Genomic DNA, 21,780 nt, shown 5'->3' with positions numbered 1-21,780 from the left:
CCTCTACTTACCACTAGCTCCTTCATGTTCAGCTTGTTGATGATGGCTCTGATCAGCTCTGGGGGTGCAGGAGACCCAGCAATCACACCTGAATCGGAGAGAGGGCTGACACAGCTCCCACCTTCTCCAGGTCCAGTAGACTCCCATTCACCTGTAGCCCTTTTTAGGAAATAACATTCCCTTTGCTTCCCAACCCTGGACTTGTTTCTAGACCTGGCAGCTGTCCTTAGGCTGATGTCTAGGCAGCTGGTCTTAGGCTGGTGTATAGGGACATAGAGGATTTCCCTCCCTCCCACCCATGTTTAGTGGCCTTTTTGCCCCTAAATGAAAGATTGGGCACTTATGCAGCTCACTAGGCTAGTCCTGGCCTCACCACTCTTGGCCCCATCCCACCTCCACGCATGGTTGAGATGTCGTAACTGGAGAAGTCTGGTTGGTTCAGAACGTCCACGAACATTGTGGGGGTCCCATACAGGAAGGAGCCTCTGTATAAGGGAGGTGCATCTCAAAATCAGGCTTGGAAGTAGAAGGGAACTTCCTCCTCTCACCCACCAGACTCTAAGCCTACAGTAAGGGCCACGGCTACAACTGTGGGATATAAGCAGAAGCTCCTTGGAGGGAGGGACTGGTCTCCTGAGAATCTCCCACTACCCCATCTCCATTTCTCTTGATTGGAGGGCGGAGACAGCTTGGAAAGGAATCAGGGCCCAGGAGTGAGGAACAGGAGGATCTTATCAGCCCACAGATAGCTGCCCACTGATGCCCACCTTTCTCTGCTGATGGCCTCCAGCGTCTTCTTGCCCTCAAAGACCGGAGAGCACAGGATGAGGGTGACACCGTGCATCAGGCTCACCATTGTGCCCCCCACAGAGCCCAGGCAGTGGTACAGGGGGCTAGGCAGCACTACCCGCGACTCCTCTGGCGTCTGGAGATGGAAGCAGGAGCTGGGTCTATTGTGGGGCCAGAAGCCGAGCTCCTCTAGCCAGAAGGGGGAACCCAGCAAGCCCCCCCCCCTGCAGGGTGCCAGGAAGCCCTTGCTGGGCCAGCACCCCCTCACCTTCTGGTGCAGTCTCAGGCGCTGCCCTATCATGTTGGCGTTGTTGACAATGTTGTAATGGGAGAGTGTGGCCCCCTTGGGGCTGCCGGTTGTCCCCTGACAAGACAAGAAGCTGATAGCTTGGCCTCTTTCATCCCATCCCCTTCCCACCCTGGGCCAAGGCATGGAAGAGCACTGGACTGGGAGTCAGGAGACTGAGATTGTTGCCCTAGATCCATTCATTCACTCAGTACATATTTAGCAACTTGCCTTGTGCCTGCACGGTGCCAGGTGTTAGGATTCAGAAATGTGGCAGAGAAGGTCTACTCTCAGGCCACTTATAAGGTGGCTCAGAGGCTCACCAGCAGATGGCCTCTCGGGGTCTCAGTTTCCCCATCTGCCAAATGAGGGGCTCTGACCTGTGGCGGCTCAGCACATCTGCCCCTGTGCTTGGGACAAGAGGGCCAGGGGAGAGGGGCATGTGACAAGGACTCTAGTTGCTGATGTTTTCCAGGGCAGAGGGGACAGCTAGGGCTGGCTGCAGGAGAGTGCTCTACTGATCTCTGCTGCCTCCTTGCTCTCGGGGCGGGTCTCAGGGCAGGCAGGTGTTAGCATGCCAGCCTGGGTTCAGGACCTGGAGATCTCTGCCGTACCGAGGTGAACTGGATGTTGATGGGGTCATGGCAGGGCAGGAACTGCTGGGTGTGCCGGAGCCGGGTCAGATTTTGCTCTTGACTGCCAGCTGCCACCACCTCATCTAGAAGCAGTGTCCCTGGCAGATGGGCATCCACCGAGATGACTGTGGTCAGATCTGGAAGCCTGGCGGTGGGGAGCATGATGAGAGGGATGGCCCACAGAGATGGGTAAGGAGTGAGGGGGCCAGGAAAAGGCATGATGTACCCCTCTCAACCCAGACACCCCCACCTCTGACTCTTCAAGGCCCCTGGCTGGGCTTTCTCCACCTCTGGACAGATCTGCTTCAGGATGTTGTAGTATTGCTGAGTCTTGAATTGCTTGGGAAATACAAGGGCTTTGCAGCCCACCTGTAGAAGGGGAGCCCCCCACCACGGTCAGCAGGAAGCCCCAGCCTGGGAATGTGGTAGAGTCCTGACAGTTGCTCTCTCTCCCATACACACAGCCACCACCCCCGACACACACACTAGCCTGTATGACCTACCATCCCCTCCTCCCACCCACTGCCTGAAGAAGGACAGACTCAGGGTGTTCCCTGTGCATGCCCCCCACCCCTCTCAGCCTTCTGTGACAACTGGAAGCCCCCTGTGCTAGGTACTAGCTGGCTTCTCCCACAGTACCCAAGGAATGGGCCCACCTTCTTGAGGGCATACTCCAGCTCCATAGCCTGGTACGCTGGATTCACAGATACCTGGTGGAGACAGTGAGGGCACGTCACGTGTCCTGGGCAGATGCTGCCATTTGCAGCCCCTCCACCCTCAGAGGCAGCACCCTGTACCTTCAGGCTTCCCTGGTGGGCTTCAGCAGAAAGCACTAGCTGGTCTGAAACCAGCCAGGCACTGGTGTGATTCTGGGGCTGAGGGTCCAGGGAGCTCCCCTGAATGATGCCCTCCCCCCTGTATACCCAGCTATGCCAGGTAATCCCCTCCTCACCAGAATGATGCCAGCCTGGGCTGTGGCCAGCTGCATGAGTACCCATGCATAGGAGTTGGGTCCCCACATGCCCAGCCGGTCACCCTTGCGGAGGCCGATACTCAAGAGCCCAGAAGCAGCTTTATCCACCTGGAGTAAACAGAAGGGGAACAGAGGAGTGAGATGCAGGTGAGCAGAAAGGAGCCCATGAGTCTGACTTTAACCTTTGGCCCAGGGGTTCACATCAGAAGCACTTGGGAATGAGGGACAGGCAGATACGCAGGCCTGAGGTCTGGAGGGGGACTTGGGAACATGCATAGTTAACCAGTGTCCCAGAAACGACTGATGCAGGAGGCACCTGGACCTCCTCTGCCTCAGCCCTGCCCTCCTCTCCTGACATTCCTTGGGGTCTCTCAGGCAGCCCCAGCACCCTGCCCCATAGCCAGGCACCACCCTTGCAGCTCCACCAAGCTTGGCACCTGGGGGCCAGCACCTGCCCACTTTGAAGGTTCAAAGTCAGGACCCACCTCCTCCTTGAGTTGGGCAAAGGTCAACCTGATGTTTTCATGGTGGACAACCAAGGCCTCCTGGTCTGGGACCCTCTGTGCTGTGGCATCCAGGCACCGCCCCACGGTCTTGTTACTGAGGTGCAATCCGACGTGGCCCTGGACATAGCTGAAGCCTCCGACGGGCAAGGGGACAGTGTGATCCAGCTCTCCAGAACTGTGGGAAGAGGGGCTATGCGCTCAACTGCACCAAGCCAGGCCTCCCTGGAACCAAAGGCTGGCACATCGTGCTAGGAAGCAGGTTGCATACAACGTGTGCAGGAAACTCCAGAAACTGTCTGATCTGCCCCATCGCCAGGGACCCATTTAACATAGGAGCTACTTTGCCCTTGGGAAATCAAAACCTGGATGCTGACCTCTGTCCCTAATCAGAGAGAAGGTTCTCCCCAGCCTACTCCTCAGTTTCCACTCAGTGCCAAGGGTCTGGAGCCTTGGTATCCAAACCCTGGAAAGGGACTCTAAGGTCAGTCATGCTGAGAGGTAGCCTGGGCGGGCTGGGAATGGCCTCATTCTAGACACCACTTCCTCCTGGTAAAAAGACCCCTGGGTATCTGTCAAAACCCACAGAATAATCTAACACAAGGACTAAACCCTGATGTAAACTTGGACCATGGTCAACAATAATGTGCCATGCCTGCATGTGTGCTAAGTTGCTTCAGTCTAGTCTGACTCTGTGACCCTATGAACTGTAGCCCCCCGGGCTCCTCTGTCCATGACATTCTCCAGGCAAGAATACTGGAGTCAGTTGTTGTGCCCTCCCTCCAGGGGATCTTCCTGACTCAGGGGTTGAACCTGTGTCTCTTACACTGGTGGGCAGGTTCTTTACCACTAGTGCCACCTGGGAAGCCAATAATGTACCATACTAGTTCACTAATTGTAATGTGCCATACGAATGCAGATGTTAATATCAGAGAAACAGTGCCAGGGATGGGGTCGGGGGTGGGCATAATGAACTGCATGTATGATCTACTCAGTTATTCTGTAACTAAAACTGTTATGAATTATTAAAACAATTAATTTTTTTTTTTTTTAAAAAAGGTCCCCAGAAGTCTAAGTATCATAAGCTTAGGCCTGCTTATGCCCATTTGCCAGATCTGGGTGACAGGTGCTGGGCTCCCATCCAGGCCCAGAGAAGTATGTGACGGCTCTCAGACCCTGTTTTCATCCGAGAGGGCTTGCTCCAGATCCAGGCTTTCCAGACCACCACCCCAGGGTGGTGTGGGCCCTGGGGGCCCTTCCTGATGATTCAGTCCTACAGTTGCTGAGCTGAAAAGGCCAATCCTAATTGTCACCGATTGGCTGCTTCTGGCTTATGAGGGAGAATTTCTGGATGGAATAAAGTATGCAGGGCAGAGGGGAGCAAAACTGGGTTTCCCTATAAATGAGAGAGGAGACCTCACGTCACATGAGGGTGTGTCCCAGTGCAGGCTGATGGGTAGGTTGTCCTGACTTCAATAAAGATGAGTCACAAACTGGAGAGCGAGTGAGCACTGGATGGAGCTGGGGGCCTGAGGTCTCATCCCAAGTGTGCCACTGGCTGGGTGGGAGATTGTCACAAACACCTTCGGTGTCCCTTGACATGTGTCCTCAGCACATTTCTAGTTTCACTGATAGGGCAGTGTCTTGTGGTTCTGTCCTCAGGGACTCCCTCAAGTTTCTCCTTCTGTGGCTGGGTGGTTCTGGGAGGCATCAAGCCTGGGGGCGGGGGGGGCGGGGGGCGGTAAGATCCTGGTTGCCCACACACGCCCCAAATTGACTTCTTGTCTCCTCTCCATACTCCCTCACTCCTGCTTCCCAGGATCACAAATAAACCACCTGCACCCACGTACCTGTTCTCAAGAAAATCCAAGTGAAGATACCTGTGTCTTCTCCTCCCTGGGCCTCAGCCTCCCCACCTATAAAGTCTGAGGACTTGGATCTGTGGTTATCCTCAAAGGGATGCTATCTAGATCACCTCCCTGGGCAATCTTCTCAAAGATTGTAGTGAGCCACCTAAGCCAGCTGGTTTCCTCAGGTGTGCTAGGACAGAAAACAGCCAGAAGTCACAGGCCTCTGAAGCCCTGCCAGCCCCCGCATTCTACCACTCAGGTTGGCAGACCTAAAGAACTACTGAGGTAGTTCCTCGTAGTCACCATGGCACCCCTCAAGAGACTGTGTACCCAAATCCTTCTCTCACAGGCATAATGTGGAGGGCACTATTTTTGCCCACTAGGAAACAGATGTGCTCCTTTCTTGGTTTGCCACAGTGATGGGTGTAAGAGCAAGCATGTAGAGAAAACCTGCTTAGGAAGAAAGTCAACACAGGGGAAAGTAGAGAGATGGAAAGACAGAGACAAAAACAGAAACAGCCAGGAAGACCCAGCGACAGACTTAATCCTGAGCTTGTCGAATACCTGGACAGTCACGTGTTGAGTCTACCTGCCTCTGGACTTTTCACTGTCACCAGTCAATAAAGTCCCTCCTTGAATTTAAACTAGTTTGGTGAGGGGAGAGAGGAGCTGAATTCCATTTGCAACAACATGGATGAATCCAAAGGACATTATGCTTAAGGGAAATAAGCCGGAAGCAGAAAGTCTAATGTTGCATGATCTTACTTATATATGTAATCTAAAATATGAACAAACATTTAAGCTAGTCTGAGTTGGGTTTCTGTTGCTTACAACTGGTGAATCCAAACTAAATACATTTTTTGCATTCAGTGGTTTACCACTGCCCTTGAAGCCTTGGTAAGCCACCTCCCAACAGCCCAGCATCTGGATTAGAAGGCAGAAAAACACAGATTTCAGCCAGTTTAATGGTCTTGTTGTCAACAAAGCATTAAAAGTGGGGAGCTGGGGCATCTGTTTCACAACACGGATCCCCTTATTCTCAAAATGTCCCAGAGTCCTGTTTGGTGTGGAATATGATTTTCTACACACTCACCATGGTTTTCAGTGGCCTCTTGGAATGCCTAGCTGACAAATCAACAGGTTGATTTATGTGCCCTTCCCTGGTGGCTCAGACAGTAAAGAATCTACCTGCAGTGTGGGAGACCTGGGTTCGATCCCTGGGTTGGGAAGATCCCCTGGCAATCCCAGGCAATACTGGCAACCCACTCCAGTATTCTTGCCTGGAGAATCCCCCAGAGGAGCCTGGTGGGCTATAGTCCATGTGTTTGCAAAGAGTCAGACACAACTGAGGGACTAAGCACAGCATCCCCAAATGTAGTTCAAAAGTGTATTGTCTCCTTTATCTTCACAGCGGCTCTGATAGGTGGAATGACAGAGACTCCCAGTAGCCCCTTCTCCCTTAATAATACACCCTCAGATGTTTACCTGGCCATGGCCATGTGGAATAGACACCACATTTCCAAGCTTCCACAGTAGGTGGTCTGGTTGAAGAATAAAGTCTGGCCAATGGGATTTAAGCAGAGGTTGTGTGTATGTGTGTGCACAGCTTCGGAGAAGAGCCCTTAAAGGGAAGCACATCTTCTCTTTTTCTTTCCTGCTGGCTGGAATGCTGCCTGTGATAGTTCTCTTGGAGCACATGGTGAGCTTGGCATCGCAGAGCAACAAGACAGACGGACATGGAGCCTGACAGCAGGCTGTACCACACCAGCCACACACTGGCCATTTCCCAGAAAAACTCCATCTACTAAAACCATGGTGAGAAGGGGTTTCTCTGATACACGCTAAGCCAGTTCTAAAAAATACAGGTGGGCGTTATGAACTCTCTTTGTACAGGTAAGGAAACTGAAGTGCAAAGAGGCCAAGTGGGCTGCCTAGCTGGTAAATAGCTGAACCTGAAGTGGAGAATGGAGAATCCAGCACCACTACCCCAGCATGATAGCCTTGCCTGCCCAATTTGGGGAGAAAGGATGAGATGGGCTCTGGATTTAGTCCTTATCTGATCACTAGAGATTGTCTAATCTCAATTTTATTTTTCCACAGTTGTTTACTAATTGAAGCCAAGAAACGGGGACTGGGGTAGGACAAGGTTGAAGTGAAAACAGGTTGCTCCTTCAAAAGATTGAAGAGTTTGAGAAACTCATGTCAAAGCTCATAAATTTAAGAACCACCCATCATTTCAAAAGCCCAAATGCAAACACCATTGATTCTAGTTCTCTCCTTCCTCAAACACACCCAAAACACCTTGAGCAAGAAGGGCGGCCACTTCTTTTTCTATTCTTAAACAAAGTGGCAGATACCCCATTTATACCCGAAAAAGAAACTAGATATGGTTTTAGGAAAAGTTGTCTGTTTGTGGAAAGTTTAAGGAGCTGGAGCAGGACGCCAAGAGTCCCAGGTGCTCCCAACTCAAACAACTAGAGTAAGTCTTTAGCTACTTGGAGTGGGTGTTATAAAATGCCAGTTGGGAGTCAGTCAGCTAGGCAGGAGCTGGGAGGGAATGGAGACAAAGCACAGCCGCACCTAAAGGTGTGCGCAGAGAATGGGCATGTGAGAATTCAGGCCTAGATCTGTTGCCAGATCTTATTTCATAAGACAAGTTAGGAAACAAGGGTTACTTAAAAAAATAATTGTTTTGTTTGGCAACTAATGGATCCACTGTTTTGTCTTCAGTGCCTCACAGGGCCTGGAATGTAAGAAGTGCTCAAATGAATAACCAAATGCTTGAATTATAAATAATGCACATAACCCAATTAAAAAATAAGCAAAGGACTTCAGTAGACATTTTTCCAAAGAAGATATATGAATGGCCAACAAGCACATGAAATGTAAACTGAAACCACAATTAAATAGCACTTGGAGACCAGCCCTGGGATTTCTTTGGAAGGACTGATGCTGAGGCTGAAACTCCAGTACTTTGGCTACCTCCTGCGAAGAGTTGACTCATTGGAAAAGACCCTGATGCTGGGAGGGATTGGGGGCAGGAGGAGAAGGGGACGACAGAGGATGAGATGGCTGGATGGCATCACCGACTCGATGCACATGAGTTTGGGTGACCTCCGGGAGTTGGTGATGGACAGGGAGGCCTGGCGTGCTGCGATTCATGGGGTCGCAAGGAGTCGGACACGACTGAGCGACTGAACTGAACTGAACCGAACTGTACCCACTAGGAAGGTATAAACAAGAAACCAGCATAACAAATTTGGGGAGCATGTGGAGAAACTGGAACTCTTTTGCATTGCTGATGGGAATGTAAAGTGGTGCAGCTGCTGTGGAAAACATTTTTGGTGGTTCTCCAAAGAGTTACACATAGAGTTAACATTTGCCCTGGCAATTGTACTCTTAGGCACATACCCAAAAGAAGTGAAAACAAGTGTTCAAAGATTTGTACACAAATGTTTAGAGCATTACTATCCACAATAGTCAAAAAGTGAAAAGAACCTGAATATCCAGCAATGCATAAATGGATAGACAAAATGGGGAATATCTGTACAATGGAATATTATTTGACCATAAGAAGGAATAAAATACTGATACGTGCTACAACACGGATGAACCTTGAAAATACTGTAGTAAGTGAAAGAAGCCAGACACAGAAAATCACATATTGTATAATTTCATTTATGTCATGTTGAGGTTAGGCAAATCTGTAGAGACAAAAAGTAGAGTAAGTGGTTGCTTAGGGCAGAGGGGATGGGAGGATAGAGAGGTGATAGCTCAGGGTGTGACTTACACATATCCATAAACACAATAAAAATGATTGAATTGTACACTTTTTAAAATAATGTACAAAATTCTATTCCTAGGTATACAGCCAAAAGAAATCATACATGTGCCCACCAAAAGACAGGATATTTGCATTTGTATCTCCAATATGGAAACTACCTACTCAACAGTAGAATAGATAAATAAATGGTGATGATTATTTCAATATTATATAGCAATGAGAGCCAATGAACTATGACTACACCCAAAGATATGAATGAAACTCATTAAAAACTGTTAAATGAGAGAAGCCAGACAGGAAAAGGTATATACCATCTGATTCCATTTATATGTATAAAACAGGCAAAACTATTTTCTATGCTGTTAGAAATCAAGGGAGTGGCTCACTAGGTTCTGGTTCTATGGGTGTGTTCAATTTATCAAAAATTTATCAAACAAGTACATGAAATATGTGTAATTTCCTGAATCTATGTTATATTTGAACACAAAGTTAATCAGCTGGCTCAGTGGTAAAGAACCCGCCTGCCAATGTAGAAGATTCAGGAGATGTAGTTCGATCCCTGGGTTGGGAAGATCCCCTGGAGAGGAAAATGGCAATCCATTCCAGGATTCTTGCCTGGGAACTTCCCAGGACAGAGGAGCCTGGTGGGCTACAGTCCATGGGGTCACAAAGAGCCGAACACAATTGAGTGAGCACAATGGTGCACAATAAAGTTAAAAAGAAGAGCTTTCTAGGGCTTAAACCAGTGTTGACAGAAACACAATTCATAAACTAAATTTAGCAACTGACTATGGTATTTACCATCCTGTCTGAAAAATAAAAGCAGCATGTATTGCTTCTGTGCAAAATACATGCATACATTAATAAACAATACTGGGCAAGCCGAGCAAACACATCTGCTTGTGATTTCCATCTTAGAAACTACTCGAGAAAATAAATCAGCCCAGTTTTGAAGGCAGCAGAGTTTTCCTTTCTGAGAGTTCCAGCAGATGAGAAAGCAGTTCTGTGGCCTCTGTGCAGTTCCTGTTAGCCCGTGACTGCTGGGCCAGCCAACTGGTTTCCTACATGGATGCATGTTCCCTACATTCAGCAGAACAGAGCAGGTCAGGACACACTGCTTACTATTTAGAATGTGGCTTACCAGAGGCAAAGCTCTGGCCTTGCTCCAGTGGGAAAACAGGATCCACCAAATAATTGTCTACTTGCAAATATAATTTACAGGAATGTCTGTAGAGATGTTTAATGACAAGTAGGGAGTGTAATGATTCTGATTTATGAAAAAGATGGGCATGCTCAGTGAAGAAGGGCAGAGATGGGTAAATCTCCTGAAGGGCAGTGAACTTACGGAAGTGAGAAAACAGTGAGCGTGTGCCCTGTAATGCTGTCAGGCAAATCATCCCAAGTGTGCGTATCCCTGTCTTACAAATAGAGAAACTGAGAGAGAAGTTAAGCAGCTTGTCCAAGATGCCACCATAAAAGATGGTAAAAAAAAAGCCTCATCATTCAATCACAAACAGCTTTCCATGAAAAAGACAAGTACCATTGACACAGGAAACACAAAAATAGCCCAATCTGCCACAAATGCACAGAGGAAAGAAGACAAGTGCCCAGTAAGCAAGATGTCCATGTCACAAAGCAAAACAACCAGGAGAGATCGGCAAAGATGGAAAATATCAATAGTATGGTGTCTATGATTTATTTTCAAATGGTGACCAAAAATATGCGTGTGTTTATTAAAAGGTATCCATAAAAAGGATAATTTTTTTATTAATGAGGCAAGAGATTCATTTTCTTAAGTGACCCTATCTGAGTGGGTGGCAACCCTGGGCCTCTTTCTGTATGTTCTTTACACTGCAGCCCATCCACAGCTTCCTTTGAGGTTGCACAGGGCCTGGGGCAGCAAACCTGAAGCTAATGGTGCCACAGGCCCATGGAGAACCACCCCCATTTACTTCCCACCTTCCAGCCCTCAAGCACACACTGGCTCTTTTCCATGACTTACTTGCGTATCTGATTCATCTTCTTTGCTGCCTCTGAACGCATCTTTCCAGCTCACTTCTAGTACCAAGCACGATGGCTTTGCACGCTAACTGCACAGTCCTCTGGTTATACTCACCTAGGCACTGCTGTTGGCCCTCCCCCATGTAGCCTAGCCTTCCAGCAGTACCTAGTCAGAAAACACGGTCTGCTTAGCTCAGGGAACTTCTGTGAGCAACTGCAGCACTCTGTGACATTCCAAGGCAGATGACCAAAGTCAGGGCCAGAGGCTCTGTAAGCACCAAGGATCGCAGGTCCTGACAGGGTCAGGCAGAGACCACAGGCAGAGCTGGATGCCGAAGGAGCCACAGAGGCAGGGATGACCACGCCACCTGAGTACATAGGTATGACGATATACTTGGGAGAGAAGCAGTTTGTTTTGCCTCTTATTACATATTACTTCCTGGGCAGAGTTTTTTTGGGATCTGGGCCAGGAGCTTGCAGGTGAACCCTGTTCCTATCAGAAGTTGGAATAACCCCAGGTCTTGCACAAGTCCTCTTAATCCTTTCAGAAGCCACCAGGGAGGCATGGTGACTAGATGTGAGGGGCCCATGGACACAGGAACAGCCCCTACACTGAGGCCGACCACTGTTACTCTGGGCAAGGTGCCATGCCAGCCACCAGCAAGAAAGCTTTAATCAATAGTCTGCTTCTGTTTCAAGTCATGGGCTGGCTTCTGCTCCTCCCCTTACAGGCATTTGATGCCAGTCTGGTTCTTGGGCTCTAAGAAAAAAATAAATCATCAACAAAGCTAAGAGACAGCAACTGCCTGGGTTTACAAATTTCATTTTATATATAGGAGACAAAAGATTCACATTTAGCCTGTATTAAAGGGGGAAAAAAATCCCACAAATCAATAAGGACACGTAATCTAACAATAAATGGGCAAAGAATATGAATATTCACAGAATACATTTCAAAAGACACCCAATCTCACTGGTAATCAGAGAAATGTAGATCAACCCACAGCAAGAACACTTTAGCTTCCCCACCAGAGTGGCAAACACGTTCTCATTCAGGAATACCAAGTATTTTCGAGGCTGTGGGGAAACAGCAGCTCTCAGTTGCTGCTGGTGGTCATAGCAGCGCAGCCTCTCCAGAGTAATTTCTAGAAAAGCTGAAAATGCCAACCCTCTAACGTGGGAATTGCACTGCTGGAGATGTTGTTATATAATGGATTTGTAAACATCAGGTAGAAAGAATTACCTATATCTATAGGTGTCGGTGTAAACAGATCTCAAAACATACTGTTGGGTGAAAAAAGAAGGGCGCGGTGATATAATTTTTGCTAAAATTATAAAAGCATAAGTATTTTTATGGATAAAAAACAAAGAGCACTTATTGCTTGCTTGGCATGATTCTATGTGCTTTACAAATGATACGCTATTCTGTTTATGGATTCAGAGACATGTTAAAAGCAAAAAACGTGCTCTGACATGATGTACATTAAATTTATGACAGTAGTTCTCTGGTGAGGGGTGAGTAGGAGGAGGCTTACAAAACAGACATCAACTTGATCCATAATATTTATTTTATTTGTAGTTTTGTGTAACAAGTATGGCTATATTTTAATTTGAAGTGGTAGGTACACAGGTGCTTGTTATTTGATCATATGATTGTGTTAAAAAATTTTTTTCCATGTGAAATTTTTAAGACAAAAAAATATAAGAGGCTTGATAATCTTCTAGAAAGGGTATTTCAACATTCGAAAGATAGAACAACTTGCTGGGAGGGACAGAATGATCCATTGGACCTGTTGTGTAAAGGGCCAGGACAAGATGAACTTTAATGCAGACAGGAAGGGCCCCAGGCTGCCCGTGATGTTCATGTGGTATCCTATCCTCCTGGGCAAGCCTCAGTCCTCAGTCAATACACTCACCCTTGTGTAAGACACAGTTCCAGTTAAGTGTACCAGCACATCTAGCTCATGGCAAATGAGAGGCAGGTGCTCCTCTTCCATCTCGCTTGCTCGTCACCCCAAGATTCATTATTCAACCCAGCAGCCCCTGGACTGACCCACACACCATGGGGGCTGCATTCTCAAAGGTGTAGAGGGGCTCCTTTCACTATTTGCAGAAAGACACTAGGCTGGTGGTTGATCTGGGAATAGAGATGGCAGATGCTTGTGAAGGAGGGAACAACTTTTAAACTGTAATATCTATTTTACCCTGAAAGAAAGTTAAACTTTTTATGTACCCATGAAGATGAGTGCCACATGTATACCAGCTACAACATGCAACCTAGTGTTTAAGAAAATGTAGATGCTGTTGTGACAGATAAAAATCCAGAGCACTAGTGAATGGTCATTTTCTTAATTGATGGCCATTTTACTGTACAGTGGCCACCAAGAGCACAAGAATGACTATAATGTTAAAAGGTCCTCAGCAAAAAATAGGAATTTCAACCTGTCTCTAAAGGGAAAAACACCCTTCAAAATAGACCACAGACTTACATGTAAAACATTAAAACTGAAAAACATTTAGAGGGACTTCCCTGATGGTTCAGCGGTTAAGAATCTGCCTTCCAATTCAGGGGATGTGGATTTGAGCCCTGGTCAGGGAACTAAGCCCATGCATTGCAACTGTCAAGCCAGTCTACCACAACTAGAGAGAAGTCTGTGTGCCGGAACGAAGACCAACAGGCAGATTTCCCTGCTAGTACAGTGGATAGGAATCCGCCCCAATGCACGGGACACCAGTTCAATCCCTGGCCTAGGAAGATCGCACATGCCACAGAGCTACTAAGCCTGTGCACCAGAACTACTGAAGCCTGCGTGCTCTAGGACCCTCGAGCCACAACTACTGAGCTGCACACCCCAACTACTGAGCCCACATGTTGCAAATACTGAAGCTTGTGCGCCTAGAGCGTGTGCTCCGCAACAAGACAAACCACTGCAATAAGAAGACGACGCACCACAACCAACATTAGCTCCCACTTGCCGCAACTAGAGAAAGCGCACGTACAGCAACAGAGCCCCAGTGCGGCCAAAAATAAGTAAACAAATTAATTAATTAAATATTTTTTAAAATCTAGAGAAAAACATGGGAGAAAAGCTTCAGGATCTAGGGGTAGGCAATAAATTTTTAAACTTGACACTATATGCACAATCTATAAACTTAATAAACTAATTTCAGCAAAATTAAAAATTTCCGCTCTGTGAAAGATCCTGTTAAAGAGGACAACAGGATGAGCTACAGAGTGGCAGAAAATATTTGCAAGCCACACATCTGACAAAGGACTAGTATCCAGAACGCATAAAGAACTCTGACAATTCAACAGTAAAAAAAACAAACAATTCAACTAGAAAATGGGCAAAAGACATAAAGAGATATGTCACCAAAAAGGATATACAATAAGCATATGAAAAGTTACTCAATATCATTAGCCATTAGGAAATGTGTATTAAAAACACAATAAGATATCACTATACACCTACTGGAATGACAAAAATTAAAAACAATGACAATACCAAATACTGATGAGGATGCTAATCGCTCATATATTGTTGGTGAGAATGGAAAATGGTACAGTCATCCTGGAAAACAGACAATTTCTGTACAACTAAACACACAACTACCATACAAGCCAGCCATTGCACTGCTGACAATTATCCTAAAGAAACACATCTAGCTGGCCCCCTGTATCCACAGGTCCCATACGCAGACGTGGAACAGGAGACAGGGAGAGCTGCCTGCACTACTGCCATGCTGTATAAAGGACTTGACCACCACAGAGTTGGGGATTTGCAGGGGTCCTGGAACCAATCTCCTGAAGATACTGAGAAGAACTATAAGCAATTATGTTCCCAGAGAAACAAAGACTTATTTACAATCCCACAAAAACCTGTATATGAATGCATGCTGCTGCTGCTAAGTTGTGTCAGTCGTGTCTGACTCTGTGCCACCCCATAGACGGCGGCCCACCAGGCTCCCCCGTCCCTGGGATTCTCCAGGCAAGAACACTGGAGTGGGTTGCCATTTCCTTTTCCAATGCATGAAAGGGAAAAGTGAAAGTGAAGTCGCTCAGTCGTGTCCGGCTCTTCGCAACCCCATGGTCTGCAGCCTACCATGCTCCTCCGTCCATGGGATTTTCCAGGCAAGACTACTGGAGTGGGGTGCCATTGCCTTCTCCATATGAATGCATACAGCAGCCTTATTTGAAAAAACTGGAAACACCCCCAAATGTCCATCAGTGGGTGAATGGTTAAACCAACTGTGCACCCATATCAAAGAATACTATTTAGCAATTAAAAAAGGAACTACTGATACGCAAAACAACCTGAATGAATCTCCAGAAATTATGCTGAGTGAAAAAACCAGTCTTGAAAGACTGTATACTGTATGACTCCATTACATAACCTTTGGACATGATGAAATCCAATTAAAGGAGAACAGAAACCAGACCGTGAGCGGTCCTCAGGAGGGGTGGAAGTGGGACAGTAGGTGTGGCTGTAACAGGGAAACCTGAAGGATCCTTGCAGTGGTGACGCGGTATCAGTGCGAATATCCTGGCTGCGCTGCTGCACCACCGTTTTGCAAGATGTTATCATTGGGGGAAACTATATGAGATCTGTTTGTGTTATTTCTTACAACTGCATGTGAATGTACAATTATCTCAAAATAAAATGTTTAATTAAAAAAACAGCTCTTAGATGAGAAAATATTGAGGACCACAAAGTATAACTGGGCTGCCCAGTTCAGTGGGCCTAGAAGTCACACTGTCTGCACCGCTCTCTGCTGGGACAGTCCCCGGACACATTTGTTACACCTCTTCTGAGGACCCCACTTCTCAGCCTACTTTTCTGTTGCTACACCCAAGAGGTGAAATATTGGGCACAGGAGATCATGTCCTTTTCCCCACGGTTATGAAGGAAGGCTAAACTGTTTAATGTATAACACACACTTCCATGAATTCTTTTGTCAAGATCAATAGGTCACTTCTCCCCAAAGCAAGCCTTGGTTTTTGAGCAAAAGAAACTAGACACAAGAGTATACATTCTAAGATTCAAGAACAGACAAAATTAATCTATAGAGATTAGAAATCAGAATAGTGATAATCTGGTTGGGGAGGGAACTGACTGGAAAGAGGCACTAGAGAAATTTCTCGAGCTGTGCTATCTCTATGGCAGCCCAGTCACATGGGTCTCTGGAACACATGAAGCATGACTACTCTGAATTGAAGCATTCTGTAAGTGTTAAATACACACAAGATTCAGAAGACTTCATGAAATAAAGAATATTAAATACCTCCTTAGCAATTTTTACATGATTGCATGCTGAAATGATACTTTGGCTATACTAAGTTAAAGAAAATATATCATTAAACTTATTGCCTATTTCTTATTACTTTTAAAAATATGCCTACTGAAAAACATGACACTCCATATGTGGCTCACATTATATTTCTACCGAATAGCAGTGCTTTACAGTTATGGACACGTTTTATATCTTGGGGTGTTGAGTAATGGGTGTATACATTTGTTAATATTCATCAAACTGCACACTTATGATTTGTACATTTTACAGTTGCATTATACCATAAAGTCCCATGATCTTTTCACCACCCAACATAACCTTCCTGATGGAGTCCACAGCTTACAAAGAACACAGACTACAAAGAACCCCAGAGTGGTAAGAGCTACAATAAAGATTTTGGGCAGGGCACTCTATATTGGTGGAAGCTTCCGTTTTTAACTCCAATAAAACTGATAGTGTATGCGTGTTTGTAGAAGACAGAGGGCATTTTCAAAAGCCTGAAATACTTGGGGACGGGACGCATCTATGCTGCAGATTTTCCACTGGGCCACTGTTCCGAGCTACTGGGCAAAGTACACAGAAGTCAAGGGTGAAGGCTGATTCAGAACAGTTGCCCTTGGTGGCATCACTAAGGCACATAGGTGGTTTGAAAAAGAAAGTGAAAGTGTTAGTCACTCAGTCACGCTCAACTCTTTGTGATCCCATGGACTGTAGTCCACTAGTCTTCTCTGTCCATGGAATTCCCCCAGGCAAAAGTACTGGAGTGGGTAGCCATTTCCTTCTCCAGGGGATCTTTCCAACCCAGGGATCAAACCAACGTCTCCTGCATTGCAGGCAGATTTTTTACCATCTGAGCCACCAGGAAAACCCCACATACAAGGTTTAGATCTTTACTTTCTAGGGTCAAACCCTCAATGTTTTCTGTTCACTCACAGAGGGCTAGAGAAAACCAGAGAGTCCAGAGGTTAGGATGAGTTCATAAGGGTTCAAGCACAAGTAACATTTCATATAAGTATTAAGGCTTCGAACTTCCACCACAGCCCTCTTGGATTCAGGGATCCAAGCCTCAAAGCCCAGCCTCCCTGGAAATCACAAAATGTCCACAGAAATATTGTAGAGTGCTTCTTGTCCAAGTGGTCCATTTTACAAAGAAATCATGGTCCAGAGAGGTTGAGGGACTTGCCTAAAGCCATATTGAACTAAGCCATACAAAGGCTGGGTTTGCTTTCCTGTCACCTGACTCCTAAACTGAAAAACACATACATGCCAATGAGAGTCACAGAACATGATTTCTAAACTAGAAAAACAGCTTGTTTATTTCTAAAGGGAGAGGCACTTGGCAGAGTTAGTGGTACCTGTCATGTATCAGGACAGTCTTCTAGCAAGGCCCCTTCAAGAGATGAAACTCTATTCTGTACTTTGTTCAGTATGTAATTGGGGGTGGGGGAAAGCAGCCCTTTATACTAACACTCAGCATAAGGACGGACAGGTCCGCCAACACAGAGCAGCCTCAGCTTGGTTCAAGCAGTTGCCTCTGCTAGAACTGTCTTTCTCCTACTCTCCAGGCAAGGCTCTAACCTGTGGGCCTTGGGGTCATTGAAGGAGTGTGCAAAGCCACTGTTTCATAAGTATTATCTGTATCATAGTCTCATCAATGCAGTGGGTTGAAAATCTGAGTGCTAGGCTGTGGGTTATGGATTTTCTTATGTGACCTCATTTAATTCTCACAAGTACAAAACAAAACTTACACAAAACTAAAGTCTTAAGTTCAACTTGGTCCCAAAGCTAGAAAGTGATTCCTTTGAACTCAGATCTGTCTGGTTCCAAAGTCTTTGTAGATTGAATAAATAAATAATGTGGGGATGTTGGGAGGGCTTCATACCCAGGGTTTAAAGAGTTCAAGCACAGGCAAGGGTTTATACAAGTATATAGGCTTCATCCTTCAAACCACAGCCCTGTTACTGGAGGGATAAGATTCAAATTCCAACTTGTTTAGGAAGTCTAACCTAATCCCATTCCAACCTATCAGATTCTTCCCTGCTCTGATTGAGCACCCTTACTGCCTTGAATCAGTGGGTCTGTGATCCTTATCTGCAGATCCCTTTTAGGCAAAGAAGTATCTGGAAACAAGTTTACTCATCCTTGTATCCCACACTGGACCTCCACAGTGGATTGCATACCGATTGCATGCAAGGCAGGAGACGTAACTAAAACCATTGTGTACCATTCACTGATTACAATGTCCAGTGTCCACGTTTATAGTTTATTTTCTATGATTACACTTAGACTGGAGTAATGAGTAGAGATATCATTACCAAATACTTTGTTAATCATCTTCGGTAGATTATGAGAAGAGCATATTTTTGTACATTGATTTCTACCCAAAATAATTCGTAGCTTAATATAATCCCCTGATACAGGGACATCCCTTTATAGCTTCCACTACCAGTCCCACCTGATTATAGTCATCCCTCTGGAAGGTGTTCCATGAAGTCCATTCATACCCTTGCCCCGACCATCAGCGCTGAGTCACTGGAGGCACCCCGCCACCCTCACTGAGGGTCACACCCAATTCTGAGAGGCTTGAGCCATGGTTCCCTCTGTCATCACCACCTCTGAGTGCTTCCAGCACCCCAGATACAGTTGCCTCTCAGGCAGCCCCAGGCCAGCTTTCGAGGTCTGAAGGAAACCTGTTCATCATAGGTTCACCAGGAATCAGCATCAGATTCTGTCCTCCAAGAGTGCCTGAAGCTCCAGATTAGATCATCTGCCTTCCCTGGGGAAGCAGGGAAGGCGTTGGTAGTTCAGGAGGTTTGGAGAGCAATGGACAGTCTCTTCTTTCCTTCTGGAAAAAAGACTCTGGACATCCCTGACTTGGGTGGATAAGGGATTGTCCAGCAGATCCAAGGGCTAGACTTGGGCCTGGCAGAGGCTGACATCTTGGTAACTAGCCATGAGAGGAACCAGATGCAAGCAAGAGGACACTTTCTTGAGGGACTTCTCTCCTACCTTCAAATCACTTGAAATTTCTACACAGACCCCATCTGGAGGTTCTCAGGGACCAACCCTGCCCCAAAACAAAGACTGAGAAGAGCAAGCCTTTGTCAGTACAGCAAGCAGTAGCATTAGTGACAAACTCCACATAGGCTCCAAGGTTAGGTAACGTACTTAAGGTCATGTAGCAAGTAGGTAGAGGAGCCAGGGCTATAACCCAAAGCAATCTATACAGTCTAGTCTATAACCCAAAAAGTTCTTGCTTTTTCCTTACAGGTAAAACTGGGGATCTGATAAGTAACAGGCATGGGGTGTTGGTCAGCAAGAAAGCAGTCTAGGGTTTCCCTGGTGGTTCAGTGGTTAAGAATCCACCCTGAAATGCAGGGGACACCGGTTTGATCTGTGGTCCCGGAAGATTCCACATGCTATGGAGCAACTAAGCCTGTGCACCACATCTACTGAGCCTGTGTTCTAGACTCTGTGAACCGCAGCTACTGAGCCCATGTGTTGCAACTGCTGAAGCCCGTGAGCCTACAGCCCGTGCTCTGGCCAATAAAAGAAGCCACCACAATGGGAAGCCTGGCACACTGCAACTAGAGAGTAGCCCCACTTGTTGCAACTAGAGAAGGCCCGTGTGCAGCAATGAAGACCCAGTACAGCCAAAAAATAAATCAACAAATCCTAGAAAGAAAGAAAGCAGGTTGTACGTGACCAGATCAGAAACAGTAAAGTACAGAAGTCCGGGAGTTTTTCAAACCATGGCTCCTAGAACACTGAGTAGTAATCATGCTGACTTATCTTCTCCCTCATTGGACTACAAGTTCCTGGAAGACTGGGTTCTCTGGCTTTCATAACAACAGCATCCACCTTGTGCTTGGCATGGTGTAAGCGCTCAGGAATATCTGTTGAATGCTTGAGACTCTTGAGGGTTTCTTAAGAGCAACGTAGGAACAAAATCAGGTTAAACCACCACAGTCAGTAGGCAAGGCCTTAAGCACAAGGGAGTGGCAGGCATGGAAGGGAATTAGGCCAAATGCTCAGGAAATCTTTCTCTGGATCCATGGATCTCCTCCTGACAGAGTCAGAATTTCTCTGAGGCCTGGTGCCCCTAATCCGTGATTGTAAGCCTGTAGCAGGCAAGAGGTCTGCTTTGTTTGCACATAAAGTCAAAGGTCAGGAAGGATACCATGTGGCCAAAGGTGGCCTGACCTAGCATCATGAAACATGTTCACTTTGGAGAGTAAATAAGGAAAGCCCTCACAGTCTCAGGAGCATCCTGAAGACCAGAGGTGAGGCTTGGATGCTACAGGCTAGCCATGGCAGAGCTTGCCTGGGGAGGCACCGGGAGGTAGTGAGTGACCAAGCTAGAGGAGAATTGTTTTCTTCATCAGAATCCCATCTGCTGACGCTCCTTGAGCCACTGGGTCTCCTCAGAAAATTAGGCTTGGTGATCTGAAAGCACGGCATATGCTTTCCATCTTCAGAAACCAGCATGTTCAAAACACTGTGATCTTGAACTCCAGCCCAAGAAGAGTCTGCTGTCTCCCTCCAACTTCCCTCCTCCTTCTTTTGTTTTTTTAAACAAGCAGTTCTCTCAGATAAGAAACCTCTTCCGGTTTCTTGTCCCTTTTCCATGCCCAGGCCTACACTCCATCTGGTGTTAAAAGCTGTGTCCTGACCCCAGTCCTAGTATGTGGCCTAGCTGGGTGGCAGGGCAGACTCATTGGTGCCCAGGCCTCCCTCTGCTGGGTGCTGAAGGTAAAAGCCACCACTGATCATATCAGTGGGAGCCCAGTTCTGCTTAATCAACACAATTTCACAACTGCAGACTTACAAAGAGGTAGCATTAACTTACTTCGCTGCTGCAGAGCACATCCTCCACCTGCCAGCCCCCATCCCACCCTCTGCATTGAGGACAGAAGAAAACAGACCCAGTAGGTAGTAAGGAGCCAAGCAGTGTTAGCAGTTGATGAGAAGAGCAGACACTGCAGAGCTTAGTGGCCTGGGGTGGACAACATGGCGTGGGAGGTCCCCGAGTTTATCAGTGAAAGGGGTCTAGCTCAGAGGCAGTGTCCTGGAGACAGAGCACAGGCCTTGCCCTTGCCCCTCCCCCTCAGGGCAGGCTGCTAGAGGCTCCACTTCTGGTCATCAGTGTGCCCACCAATGGGAGAGCCTAAAGCCCCGGACCAGAGCCCAGAGTCAGTGCAGGGTCCCTGACAGCCACCAGCTGCAGCCAGCAGTCTGCTGGGCCAGGCCAGCATTTCCTGTTGCCTGAGTGCAGGTGCGGGGGGGTACCTACTCCTTGGCGTGCGCCACCCGGCGGAGGTGGGGCAGCCGAGGACCTCCCAGCCTGAGCGCGATCGGCCCCCAGAGAGGCTCTGAAGGATCCCCAAGACCCCATCCCTGGGGACTGACCCGTCCCTCTCCTCCAGGGCCGCGTACCTGAGAGGACGGACGCCCCACAACCTCGCTTCCTGCCAAACCCGGGAGAGGCCGACCCGGGCCCCCAGCACCCTCGGGCTCCGGGCGCACAGCCTCGCGACGCGCAGCATCCCGACGTAGACAGCCATGGCTCGCGACGCCCGCGTCCCAGCCAGAGAAAACTTTTAAAGTGCGCTGAGGCGGGGCGAGCGCGGAGCGGGCGGGGAGGCGGGAGGGTCGCCTCTGCCTATG

General features: G+C 47.3%; 1 protein-coding gene across 1 annotated transcript in view; it reads right to left on the bottom strand.

The window, feature by feature from the left end:
• The window catches only part of ACSF2 (acyl-CoA synthetase family member 2), a 31,383-nt gene extending 9,603 nt beyond the window's left edge, over positions 1-21,780 (bottom strand). Inside the window, exons 1-10 of the mRNA XM_010842794.1 lie at positions 21,550-21,780; positions 3,169-3,364; positions 2,663-2,791; positions 2,367-2,420; positions 1,961-2,079; positions 1,690-1,855; positions 1,058-1,153; positions 768-925; positions 394-485; positions 12-88 (exon numbers count right to left, since the gene is read on the bottom strand). Of these exons, the coding sequence (XP_010841096.1) occupies positions 12-88; positions 394-485; positions 768-925; positions 1,058-1,153; positions 1,690-1,855; positions 1,961-2,079; positions 2,367-2,420; positions 2,663-2,791; positions 3,169-3,364; positions 21,550-21,677 (1,215 nt within the window). The 5' untranslated portion in view covers positions 21,678-21,780. The remainder of the gene's footprint in view (positions 1-11; positions 89-393; positions 486-767; positions 926-1,057; positions 1,154-1,689; positions 1,856-1,960; positions 2,080-2,366; positions 2,421-2,662; positions 2,792-3,168; positions 3,365-21,549) is intronic.

This window comes from Bison bison, unplaced genomic scaffold (genome assembly GCF_000754665.1).
Source record: "Bison bison bison isolate TAMUID 2011002044 unplaced genomic scaffold, Bison_UMD1.0 scf7180017864180, whole genome shotgun sequence".
Taxonomy (NCBI): Eukaryota; Metazoa; Chordata; class Mammalia; order Artiodactyla; family Bovidae; genus Bison; species Bison bison.
Note: the sequence above shows the minus strand (reverse complement) of the source record. Positions and strands in the feature narration are given on the sequence as shown.